The sequence below is a fragment of the Haliotis asinina genome, chromosome 3 (assembly GCF_037392515.1).
Source record: "Haliotis asinina isolate JCU_RB_2024 chromosome 3, JCU_Hal_asi_v2, whole genome shotgun sequence".
Taxonomy (NCBI): Eukaryota; Metazoa; Mollusca; class Gastropoda; order Lepetellida; family Haliotidae; genus Haliotis; species Haliotis asinina.
This window is the reverse complement of record NC_090282.1, coordinates 9234643-9248935: the sequence shown is the minus strand read 5'-3', so window position 1 is coordinate 9248935 and position 14293 is coordinate 9234643. Positions and strand designations below refer to the sequence as shown.

General features: G+C 43.1%; 1 protein-coding gene across 1 annotated transcript in view; it reads right to left on the bottom strand.

Annotated features, from left to right (window-relative positions):
* The window catches only part of LOC137277427 (organic cation transporter protein-like), a 29639-nt gene extending 16208 nt beyond the window's left edge, over positions 1 to 13431 (bottom strand). Inside the window, exons 1-6 of the mRNA XM_067809148.1 lie at positions 13275 to 13431; positions 10213 to 10424; positions 7618 to 7848; positions 7284 to 7486; positions 6593 to 6925; positions 5614 to 5748 (exon numbers count right to left, since the gene is read on the bottom strand). Coding sequence (XP_067665249.1) covers positions 5614 to 5748; positions 6593 to 6925; positions 7284 to 7486; positions 7618 to 7848; positions 10213 to 10424; positions 13275 to 13431 — 1271 coding nt within the window. The remainder of the gene's footprint in view (positions 1 to 5613; positions 5749 to 6592; positions 6926 to 7283; positions 7487 to 7617; positions 7849 to 10212; positions 10425 to 13274) is intronic.
* Between the last annotated feature and the right edge of the window lie 862 nt (positions 13432 to 14293).

Genomic DNA, 14293 nt, shown 5'->3' with positions numbered 1-14293 from the left:
GTGCCATGCCTACAACGTAGGGCCAATAGCACGCCTGTTATATCTACAGGGTGGGATTAGTGATACATGAGCGCCATGCCCACAACGTAGGACCAATAACTCGCCTGTTATATCTACAGGGTGGGAATAGTAATACATGTGCGCCATGCCTACAACGTAGGTCCAATAACACGCCTGTTATATCTGCAATTTGGGATTAGTGATACATTTGCGCCATGCCTACAAGGTAGGGCCAGTAACAAGCCTGTTGTATCTACCGGGTGGGATTAGTAACACATGTGCGACATGCCTACAAGGTAGGGCCAATAACATTCCTGTTACATCTACAGGGTGGGATTAGTAATACATGGGCGACATGCCTACAAGTTAGGACGAATAACACGACTGTAATATATGCAGGGTGGGATTAATGATACATGTGTGCTGCAAGGTAGGGCCAATAACACGCCTGTTATATCTACAAGGTGGGATTAGTGATACATGTGCGACATGACTACAAGGTATGGCCCAAAACACGCCTGTTATATCTACAGGGTGGGATTAGTGATACATGTGCGACATGACTACAAGGTAGGACCAACAACACGCCTGTTATATCTACAGGGTGGGATTAGTAATACATTGACGACATGCCTACAAGGTAGGACGAATAACATGCCTGTTATGTATACAGGGTGGGACTAGTGATACATTTGCGCAATGCCTATAAGGTGGGACCAATAACACGCCTGTTATATCTACAAGGTGGGATTAGTGATACATGTGCGGCATGCCTACAAGAGAGGATCAACAACACGCCTGTTGTGTCTCCAGGGTGGGATTAGTGGTACATTTGCGCAATGCCTATAAGGTGGGACCAATAACACGCCTGTTATATCTACAGGGTGGGATTAGTCATACATATGCGCCATGCCTACAACGTAGGACCAACAACACGCCTGTTATATCTACAGGGTGGGATTAGTAATACATCTGCCCCATGCCTACAACTTAGGGCCAATAACACGCCTCATACATCTACAAGGTGGGATGAGTAATACATGTGCGCCATGCCTACAAGGTTGGGCCAATAACACGCCTGTTTTATCTACACGGTGGGACTAGTAATACATGTACGACATCCCTACAAGGTAGGGCCAATAACACGCCTGTTTTATCTACAGGGTGGGATTAGTGATACATGTGCGACATGACTACAAGGTAGGACCAATAACACGCCTGTTATATCTACAGGGTGGGATTAGTAATACATGGGCGACATGCCTACAAGGTAGGACGAATAACACGACTGTAGTATATGCAGGGTGGGATTAGTGAAAATGTGTGCTGCAAGGTAGGGCCAATAACACACCTGTTATATCTACAGGGTGGGATTAGTAATACATGTGCCCCATGCCTACAAGGTAGGGCCAATAACACGCCTGTTATATCTACAGGGTGTGATTAGTGATACATGTGCGACATGACTACAAGGTAGGACCAATAACACGCCTGGTATTTCTACAGGGTGGGATTGGTAATACATGGGCGACATGCCTACAAGGTAGGACGAATAACATGCCTGGTATGTATGCAGGGTGGGATTAGTGATACATTTGCGCAATGCCTATAAGGTGGGACCAATAACACGCCTGTTATATCTACAAGGTGGGATTAGTGATACATGAGCGACATGCCTACAAGGTAGGATCAACAACACGCCTGTTGTGTCTGCAGGGTGGGAATAGTGATACATTTGCGCAATGCCTATAAGGTGGGACCAATAACACGCCTGTTATATCTACAGGGTGGGATTAGTCATACATGTGCGCCATGCCTGCAACGTAGGACCAATAACACGCCTGTTATATCTACAGGGTGGGATTAGTCATACATGTGCGACATGCCTAAAACGTAGGACCAATAACACGCCTGTTATATCTACAGGGTGGGATTAGTCATACATGTGCGCCCTCTTTACAAGGTAGGACCAATAACACGCCTGTTTTATCTACAGGGTGGGATTAGTCATACATGTGTGCCATGCCTACAACGTAGGGCCAATAGCACGCCTGTTATATCTACAGGGTGGGATTAGTGATACATGTGCGCCATGCCTACAACGTAGGTCCAATAACACGCCTGTTATATCTGCAAGGTGGGATTAGTGATACATGTGCGCAATGCCTACAAGGTAGGGCCAGTAACACGCCTGTTATATCTACAGGGTGGGATTAGTAATACATGTGCGACATGCCTACAAGGTAGGGCCAATAACATTCCTGTTACATCTACAGGGTGGGATTAGTAATACATGGGCGACATGCCTACAAGTTAGGACGAATAACACGCCTGTTATATCTACAAGGTGGGATTAGTAATGCATGTGCGCCATGCCTACAACGTAGGGCCAATAACACGCCTATTATATCTACATTATGGGACTAGTAATACATGTGCGCCATGCCTACAACGTAGGGCCAATAGCACGCCTGTTATATCTACAGGGTGGGATTAGTGATACATGTGCGCCATGCCTACAAGGTAGGGCCAATAACACGCCTGTTATATCTACAGGGTGGGATTAGTAATACATGTGCGACATGCCTACAAGGTAGGGCCAATAACATGCCTGTTATATCTACAAGGTGGGAATAGTGATACATGTGCGACATGACTACATGGTAGGACCAATAACACGCCTGCTATATCTACAGGGTGGGATTAGTAATACATGGGCGACATGCCTACAAGGTAGGACGAATAACACGACTGTAATATATGCAGGGTGGGATTAGTGATACATGTGTGCTGCAAGGTAGGGCCAGTAACACACCTGTTATATCTACAGGGTGGGATTAGTGATACATTTGTGCAATGCCTATAAGGTGGTACCAATAACACGCCTGTTATATCTACAAGGTGGGATTAGTAATGCATGTGCGCCATGCCTACAACTTAGGGCCAATAACACGCCTATTATATCTACATTATGGGACTAGTAATACATGTGCGCCATGCCTACAACGTAGGGCCAATAACACACCTGTTATATCTACAGGGTGGGATTAGTAATACATGTACGACATGCCTACAAGGCAGGACCAATACCATGCCTGTTTTGTATACAGGGTGGGATTAGTGATACATTTGCGCAATGCCTATAAGGTGAGACCAATAACACGCCTGTTATATCTACAAGGTGGGATTAGTCATACATGTGCGCCATGCCTACAACGTAGGACCAATAACACGCCTGTTATATCTACAGGGTGGGATCAGTCATACATGTGCGACATGCCTACAACGTAGGACCAATAACACGCCTGTTATATCTACAGGGTGGGATTAGTCATACATGTGCCCCCTCTTTACAAGGTAGGACCAATAACACGCCTGTTATATCTACAGGGTGGGATTAGTAATACATGTGTGCCATGCCTACAACGTAGGGCCAATAGCACGCCTGTTATATCTACAGGGTGGGATTAGTGATACATGAGAGCCATGCCTACAACGTAGGACCAATAACTCGCCTGTTATATCTACAGGGTGGGATTAGTAATACATGTGCGCCATGCCCACAATGTAGGGCCAATACTACGCCTGTTATATCTACAGGGTGGGATTAGTCATAGATGTGCGACATGCCTACAAGGTAGGGTCAATAACATGCCTGTTATATCTACAGGGTGGGATTAGTGATACATGTGCGGCATGACTACAAGGTAGGACCAATAGCACGCCTGTTATATCTACAGGGTGGGAATAGTAATACATGGGCGACATGCCTACAAGTTAGGACGAGTAACACGACTGTAATATATGCAGGGTGGGATTAGTGATACATGTGTGCTGCAAGGTAGGGCCAATAACACACCTGTTATATCTACAGGGTGGGATTAGTGATACATTTGCGCAATGCCTATAAGGTGGGACCAATAACACGCCTGTTATATCTACAAGGTGGGATTAGTAATGCATGTGCGCCATGCCTACAAGGTAGGGCCAATAACACGCCTGTTATATCTACATTATGGGACTAGTAATACATGTGCGCCATGCCTACAACGTAGGGCCAATAACACGCCTGTTATATCTACAGGGTGGGATTAGTAATACATGTACGATATGCCTACAAGGTAGGACCAATAACATGCCTGTTTTGTATACAGGGTCGGATTAGTGATACATGTGTGCTACAAGATGGGGCCAACAACACGCCTGTTATACCTACAAGGTGGGATTAGTAAAGCATGGGCGCCATGCTTACAAGGTAGGACCAAAAACACGCCTGTTATACCTGCAGGGTGGGATTAGTGATACATGAGAGCCATGCCTACAACGTAGGACCAATAACTCGCCTGTTATATCTACAGGGTGGGATTAGTAATACATGTGCGCCATGTTTACAAGGTACGACCAATAACACGCCTGTTGTACCTACAGGGTGGAATTAGTAATGCATGTACGACATGCCTAGAACGTAGGACCAATAACACGCCTGTTACGTCTGCAAGGTGGGATTAGTGATACATTTGCGCCATGCCTACAAGGTAGGGCCAATAACACGCCTGTTATATCTACAAGGTGGGATTCGTCATACATGTGCGCCATGCCTACAAGGTAGGACCAATAACACGCCTGCTATGTCTACAGGGTGGGATTAGTGATACATGTGTGCTGCAAGGTAGGGCCAATAACACACCTGTTATATCTACAAGGTGGGATTAGTGATACATGTGTGTCATGGATACAAGGTAGGACCAATAACACGCCTGTTGTATCTACAGGGTGGGATTAGTGATACATGTGTGCTGCAAGGTAGGGCCAATGACACGCCTTTTATATCTACAGGGTGGAATTAGTAATACATGTGTGCTACAAGGTAGGGCCAATAACACGCCTGTTATACCTACAAGGTAGGATTAGTGATACATCTGTATTATGCTTACATGGTGAAAACAGTAAGCAATCTGTATTATGTATACAGGGTACTGGTAATCTCTCTGTGGTGTCTACAGAATGAGGCCAGATATCTTTCTGTAATATGTCTACAGATTGAGGACAGTAATACATCGACACTATGTCTACACGATGAGACGTGCAATATATCTGTATTATACCTAGAGGATATGACCAGTAATACATCTGTGTTATACCTAGAGGGTGAAACCAGTAACACATATGTGATATACCTAGACGGTGAGACCAGTAATACATCTGTGTTATACCTAGGGGCTGAGACAAGTAATACATGTGTGATATATCTAGAGGGTGAAACCAGTAACACATATGTGATATACCTAGACGGTGAGACCAGTAATACATCTGTGTTATACCTAGAGGGTGAGACCAGTAATACATGTGTGATATATCTAGAGGGTGAGACCAGTAATACATGTGTGATATACCTAGGGGCTGAGACAAGTAACACATATGTGATATATCTAGAGGGTGAGACCAGTAATACATATGTGATATATCTAGAGGGTGAGACCAGTAATGCATCTGTGTTATACCTAGGGGCTGAGACAAGTAATACATGTGTGATATATCTAGAGGGTGAGACCAGTAATACATCTGTGTTACACCTAGAGGCTGAGACAAGTAACACATATGTGTTGTGATTACCGTTTGAGCATAAAGTATACTGAGATCGTTCCAGGAATTTCCACCACGCAAGACAGGAAAAAGTTGAGGAACCGATCCCCTGCCAATGACGTCGCCGTCAGGAACAACCCGTAGTACGTCAGACTGTTAACTGTCCTACAACGTCAACGAGTGAGTAAGTGAGTTTACTTTTTCGCAATATTCCAGCTATATGGCGGCGGTTTGTAAATAATCGAGTCTGGACCAGACAATCCTGTGATAAACAGCATGAGCATCGATCTGCGCAACTGGGAACCGAAGACATGTGTCAACCAAGTCAGCGAGTCTGACCGCCCGATCCCGCATAGTCGCCTTTCATTGCATTGCATTGCTTTGGTGAAGGCCTATTCTACCTCGGGACCTTCACGGGTTTCAACGTCAAGCAGATTACATGGAATACAGTTAGGTGTTTGAGCAGTTCAAACTGCAGTGAACCTCTCTATACTGGAATGAATTGTTTGTTTGGTTTGGGGCGCTCATGAGAAAAACGATATAACTATTTTCATAATCATTTAAACATGTGCTAAATGCAAATCAGCTGTACACTTCCAACTATGTTACAAACCATGTATTTATGAGTTAAGTATGTTCAAATTTTCAGTATACCAAACACGGGAAAGTAGTTAAGGTATTAATAAATGATGAATTGCATCATTGATGAGTATCACCATGCCACAGAAGACACCTCTACGAATGGTGCCTTTAGTAATATTCTTGTAGGAATCAAACCATACAGTTGATACCGTATTACTATGTGCACACCAGACCTAAATAGAGCCTTTTAGAGGCTAAATATGTGCAAGACTTGTAACAAAAAATGGTGATAACAGACACAATGTCACATTAAACCAAACTGAAACAATCCCGAAGACATTCCAAAAAACTTCTAAATTATTTGTAAAGACATACACTGGCGATTTCAAGTACGAAATCATTATCGTATTATCATGTCCAATCTTACCAGATGTACCAGGTGATGGCCGACGTATACAGGATGGCCTTGTGCCGGAAGAGGTCAAGGACAGAATACTTCACACCGTCGTCAACCCGACCTTCACTCTCGCCGTCAACCTTGATATCATTCACCAACAAGGAACTTCCCCCACTCACTTTGTCAGCAGTGTTTGGTGCACTGGCTACTACTGTCTGGGAAACAAGTCTGACAGTTCTCTCCAGCACTTTCACAGCGTTGCTCACGTTCGATTTGTTCATGGCCGTGGCTTTCCGTACGATCCTCCTACTCTCATCTGTTTTGTTGTTCGTAAGTAGCCACCGTAGTGATTCGTCCAACGTGCTGCAAAAGACGAGTTCTACCTCAGGTTAATAAAAGACAAAGGTGAAATGGCGATCATTTAATCCAGACCAAACTGATTGCAGTAATGGTCATCAGTGGGGAGGTGGCAGGTGTTAACATCTACCAGTAAAGAATGAAGACGTTAGGAGAGCACAGTGGAAATGACAGGTGTTAACGTCTACCAGTTTAGGATAAAGACACAGTGGGTGACACAGAGAAGGTGACGGGTGTTAACATCTACCAGTAAAGGATGAAGACATAAGGAGAGCACAGTGTAAGTGGCAGGTGTTAACGTCTGCTAGTTTAGGATGAAGACACAGTGGGTGACACAGAGGAGGTGACGGGTGTTAACATCTACCAGTAAAGGATGAAGACATAGAGAGTGACACAACTGGTGGTGATCTGCAGGTATCGCCAACTGAAGTCCCGCATCAAGTATGCAACCGGGGCCAATGTCATGACGGATAGGGACCACACTATACCACCGATAGTCCCCGCTAGAGGGCGATGTTCAGTCGTCAGCATCTCCACAAGTATGGTGTATGCTGTGAGACCCGACCCCTGGAACAGAAATATACATGAACCACATCGGCTTAACTGTATATATTTATAACGGCGAAATTAATAGTAAAGATGAATACAATACTTTCCTAATGTGAACGGTAGTCGTTAAATTAATGAATACTACGTACCTGCTGAAAAGCCCCAATGAGGAACCGTATGATGATATACACGAGGATGCCATTGGAGAACGCCATTCCGAAGCAGAGTGCGGCCAGACCGTACAGGGTGGCGATGTATATGGGCTTCCTCCCATACTTATCGGCCATGATGGAAAAGATGAGACCTCCAAAGCCTTGACCAAGCATCATCATTGTCTGAGACAGCTCGCCTAGCCCGGCCTTCTCACACACCAAGTCCCACTGTAACCAAACAGTCACGTACATCCTACAATAATAAAAACAAGTGAATTTCCAGTGTCACCACACACCTTCGCACCCAATGTTATCGAATACACACCATCGGATCCGACTGAAACCGACAAACACCTTTACTCCCCACAGTTTCCAAACACACATAAAATTGCATAAAATACTAGTTATTTGACAAGCTGTAAAAGCAAGTCTAAATAAGCATGCAGAAAGGCAGTTTGCATGAAATGTGATATTACGTATCGCGCGTGGCACGTGCACTTTGCGTACAATGAACTTACTTTTTGTACGCTTTTTGACATCTGAAGTTCACACATCTGATATCGAAAATTAAAGAACACTTCATCATTCTCTACCCTCTGCATGTTGTGGAAATACATTAATTTGGTACGCCGTGCCACGACTTATAGAAAAACAGCCGTGGGTGTGGACGTGAACATGGGGACGTTTTCAACATGAGCGATTTCCCTCGGAACGTTCCAGACTGCCAGTTTGACTGCTCGGACCATTCCTGGCTTACGTACAGTCAGTTCCAGGACTTTACTAGACAACTCAGCTGGTATGCTGACGCGCGCATGTGATATGAGGAGGCATCACACAACTTGGCATCGTCAATGGTAATCTGACAGGTTTCCGATACAGGAAAGGTTGGCAACGTACTATGTTTCCTTCGATTCGCAAAATATTTTTCATGTCAAAATAAAATATCGCCACCATCAAAAGTATATACCCATTTCTTCACTGGGCTGTGCTTCTAACATTTCCAGCACCATGCTGAACAATTACTCACAAGAAATATTTTTATTCAACATTTTAAGGGCATCTGGTGGTATAACAGACCGTTTTTTGCCTCCATCCCCGCGTCCAGCTTCCGGTTCCGTTGAAGGAACAGGAGGGTGTTATTCCAGAATGGAATACTTATAGTTACCTCCCCTGTTTCATTCGTCCATTACCCAAGAAGTGTTTTTATGTAGAATCAATGTTACGAAAATTCTAACAATAGTGACGACAGAAATGACAAATAAACTCAAACAGGTTCATGATAAAATTAGACAATATGGTATTTCTTTTGGAATGGAGCGACGTTTACGTCAAGCCCAGCATCAGCCATTGGCGATCTTTGAATTGGGACAGGCGTAGGTTGGGACATGGCACATTCCATAAACCTTTCATCTGTTGCATCGCGTCGACTATGCGTCGTCGTTGACAGGCTCGTACCAACACCAACGTGTGATGGACACACATGATATTGAACATATCAATTGACTTACGGCACCACCTCTCTTCAAAGGTGTACAACGTTGCCTTGTGTCTGATCATACAGATTTCTATATTATCCTGTCAGCAGTTAAACAGCGATTGGGGAAAGTACCAGGAATCGTGTTATTTGCGTTAAATAGGGCATAACATCAAATAAGGCACAGTAACTTTATTCCATCAGTACATACCCATGCCGCGTTTGTTGCCATGTAACTTCCTTCGGGGCAATTTCCCACAGGAAGCAATCGACGATCTTCAGACCGAGCTAGTAACCAGCTAGCTACATTCTGAACAGTTTTCTGTTGTTACCAAAAAGCTACATTTATGACCATTTTCCTGTTTTCTTGGTATTTCGAAGAGAGAACTATATTCCCACCATTCCCAAATGCAGAAGCAACTGCTTCCACATCTGTGTTTAACACCACGTCACTAAACCCAATAAGTTGGTACATTCTGTCCCTAGTCAGAGATACATGAGTATCAATGGAACATCTTGGACAGGTTTAACATGCTCGACATCCCCCAGCGGAACATCCTGGACACCTGCCGGTGCAACATGCTGAACATCTGCCCCTGGATTATGCTGAACACCAACCATTGAATCATGTTGGACACCCGCCAGTGGAACATGCTGAAAACCTACCCCTGGAGCATGTTGGGCACCAACTGTTGGAACATGCTTGACACCCACCATTGGAACATGTAGGTATTATGCTGAACACCTACCTTTGGAACATGTTGGAAACCTGCCGGTGGACACCGACTTGGAATATGTTGCATACAAATCAAAATGTCTTGAATACCTACTGGTAATAAGTAGAATATCCAGCAATGGAATTTGATGAACAGTCTACAGCTGGAAGACGTTGGACACTATTTACGGAATGTGTTGGACACACACTGGTGGAAAGAGGGGACACCTAGTGTCCAATATGATAGACGCCTATCTAATTTAGCCTAACATATTCATCACATCAATATGATCAGATTCAACCAGAACTGACATGTTTCTTAACAACGTGGTTGCATATCTTTGAGGTAGGGGATTATACACAATATCACACTTAATGTCAGAAGAATCACGCCGTATATTACCTCCGCAACGAATGACACATATGTGGGCTGACTGTAATTATGTCCCGCGACGCAAGGGAGATAATCCTTTTTCACTGCACCAGAAATGTTGTTTTCAACCTTTATTTCACATTCTCCATATTCAATTCTTGTTGAATTGTTAATGACGACATGTTGGAGGTTGATGTTTGTCATATTGCCCAGTTCCTTACATTTGTGGGGAATTTCATAGCCTGAAATGATAAACAAGATATGACAAAACTTGCAAAATTGGTAATATGAGCAAATAGTAGAAGTACAACCAAGAATGATTTTAAGACTGAAACCCTGGATGATGATTTGACTTTGATATGGATAAAAGTTATCTACTGCACTAACCTGAGTTGTTCAAGCTTCGTCATCTCTGGTGAGTAATTTACTGGGCTCGTTTCATTACTTATCGCATCGGTTCATAATCTGGTTGTCAAGTGGTAACAAACAATGATTGTTTCGACAGATATTAGTAGTTTAATAATACTAACAGTATGTGGAAATATACACGTGGAACTTAATAACACACCCCCTCTTTTCGAACAGTGATCTGGACAAAAAGGTGTCAGAACATTCATACTTCTAGAATGGCAGTAATGCCATATTATCTGATGAACACTGAACAACTCACCACGGAAAACAAAAAGTATGCAACATGTGTATTTGTATGTTATGTATGTGAAAATGCCAACACTGTTGTTTTGTGGACAAGCAGTACATTGAATAAGTATTATCCTGGTAGGTCACACGAAGAGAATGTGTCGGATCTCGCTGTCTGTAAATGCCCTTTGAAATCTGCCGAGGTGTTAGACATCAGTATCTGCCTATCCGCCTATATTTTCGAAACCCTTTTAGCGCTAAGAGAGTCGTAAGTGCCATACAACAATATTATCGTCATAGAAAATCTGTTCCCTGGATGACAGCCTCCACACGTCTCCTCGTGCCACCGAGAAAGCCACAGGATATCTTCTCGAGAACTGATGCTGCGCTTCATGCCGTGCTGCCTTAATTCACATTTTGTACAGGAAAGACCCTTGCCTGTACACGACGAAATGTTCCATTTGTGCTCTTTTGGGTTCAGATCAGGGCTTAATGTAAAGGGGGTGAGGGGTGGGTGGAGTGTGTGTCTCTATCGCATTATTCCGCAGGAACTCTCCCACAACCTGGAACATTGGCGAGTAGCCAGTGGGTGGTTATCAGAATGGTGCACAACAACTTGATGAAGAATGCCCATGATGTATTGAGTAAGTATGGTTTTACGCCGCTTATAGAAATATCCCCGTAATATCAAGGCGTGGGACACTGGTAATAGGCTTCATACATTGTACCCATTTCGGGAATTGAGGCCATGTCTTGACGTGACGAGCGATCGCTGTATTCATTTAGCTACCCCAACGCTCGTCCATGATGTAATACTTGCCATTAAGAATTCTACGTACAGTCGCCAGTGTCAACTTACAGTCATGGAGGCTCATGCCCACACAATAACTGAGTCTCCACCAAAGGGAACAGTAGACTTACTGTTCGTCGGCATATTAACAGCGTCAATGTGTCTCCAAACTCTCAGATGACCGGTAAACATGAAGCAAAAGCCTGAATTAGTGTGACGATTCCGACGATTCCAGTGCCGTCGAGCAAACAACACTGCAAATATTGCCTTTGATGTTCATTGGTCGGTAACGAGCGGTCTTGGTTGATAAACGTCCAGTAAGCGCCCAAAGTTGCTTCAAACAAGTGCTCGTGACCATGGATTCAGGCCTTACGTAACGGAAAGTGCAATAACGGTACTTTCACTAAACTTGTTTGGTCGATTATGTCCTACGGATTACTCATATTTGGTACAGAAAAACTGTCCTGTCTAGACGCTTAGGCAATGAAGTTTTATTTGAGGGGGGGGGGGGGTAGGCAAATAGGCACCAAACGACGTCATTTGAGATATGGGATGGCAACCTATCTACGTCCGACAACATGTACGTTCGCTACTGGAAGAAAATGAACACTATGGAACATCATCGTTTAAACGCGTACGTATTTAACTGGGCTATTAGTGGACGATACAGAACGTGGTCGGCACTGTACTACATCATCTTGTGGTACTACTCATCATCAAAGAAAGCATATTAAAAATGCGATAACAACAAAGGACTATAAACGTCATCTTTGAAGGCATTTGTAACCAACTGGAAGTGCTCACTAAACACAGTCAGTGAGGCTATATAGAAATGAAGCTATATAGAACTATATAGAACTTTTAAAACTGTTTATGCTACGGAACCATATGTTTCAGCATGCCGAAAGCCCATAGATGTACCATGCCTTTATTCAGAACAGGTACAGTCCCTCTACAAATGGAGACAATGAGATATGAAGGAGTGAAAGTCGAGGAAAGAAAATGTTTTCACTGACATAGTTGAATCGGGAAAACACGTTTTACTTGAATGCCCTAACTATTCCTATATCTAAGAAGACCTTTCCTCCGAGGCCAATAACGTTATATCAGGATTTTACATTTTGCCGGACACTGAGAAAATTAACACTCCTCTTTAGTTGAGAACACCTTTCCAGAACATGTGCCAAAACCTGCTTCAGTATGCTTGTCAAACATATTTGCGTAAATAATATATATTTTTATGCTTTTATCATCGTCTAATTTACGCATATTTATTTCAAACAGCATTTTATCAATTAGTCTATGATGTACATTTTATGCTTTGTATTTCTTCTCTCATAACCCCATATAGGAGCGGCATGTACATTTTTATTACTGTGTATAGTTTCAACGTAATATGCTTTTATATGTCTGTATGGTAAGACGTTAATAAAAAATATGTCTATCTGTGTCGTATATAAGAAGTAAATATGAAGGATGTAAATTACAACAATCAGTACATGAGCGGTGTATAAATCGTAAATTGAAGATCATACCAATAACGCTACACGTCCTATATTACCCATGAAAACAACCGACAAAAAGTACAATAACGGCAAAAATATGGTATATAACCCGCAAACGTAAAAATCTTGACAATAACGACACAGACGTAGTACATTACCCGTGAAGACGATGGAGAGCAGGGGATATGCAACTGAGAAGCCTATCAACATCTGGAGCGTCCCCTGTAAAAGATGGTACCGGCCAAAGTAACCAGTTGCGTTAATGACTTCATCAAAGTCAGGCTCTGCGTCCGCAGCTTTTTCCATTCCACCCATCTTGTTGTGAAATGTGTTCGATGATTTTTAAAATGTAGGCGTTAGTCTCCTCCCTTTAAATCCTTGGAGAATGAGGTAGGGCGGCTGATTAAGTGATCCAGCGTCAGTGCCTTTCAGCACCTCTGTTGCAAGTCGTGAGCAGCCATTCGGAGGTGTTGTTACACGACCTGTCGGTGAATAGACTAAAGTATTTGTCTGTATGTTTATAAGGCAGACTTGTATGCCCAATTAGAGTAACAAGCCTTGGAGAATTGTATCGTGCATGGAATATAGAGTATGGTTGTGCTGGGTCACTTGGAGATGATGATTTACCAAACGGATGCTACTCTCCGTGTCACATCTATTCATGTCAAGGTCATCAATTACGTGCCATTTTACTTGAAAGAGTAAAATGATTTTGCCACTTCTAAAACGACCAAATATCATTGTTCATTGTATAGATTTCTTCTATATGTGGATTTACATATGAGAGAACTCCAGTAAATAGACATTCTGACACCGCTGATGTACACGTTTCCCTGCATTGAATGTAGAATCTCGTAATTCGCGGTGAAGAGTCAACTTAGTCAATATGAAAGCCAAATTATTTGTATCTCTAAATGCTTATGTATAGATATAGCTTTTATTGACTATCTGTCTGTGTCGTTCGGAGTTTCTGGACTGTGGTAAAACTGTAAAAAAAATCATTCGGGTGCACAGACCAGTTACACTGGATAAGTCGTTAGTAAATTGCTGTATCCTCGACAGAATGGTACATGCATAATTAGCCTGTTTTTATCAGTGTATCAGATAAACTATATTTGTCCCTGGAGGTACGCACGTTAATGTCGGAGTCGAACCCCTGGGCATACTAGCAGCCAAA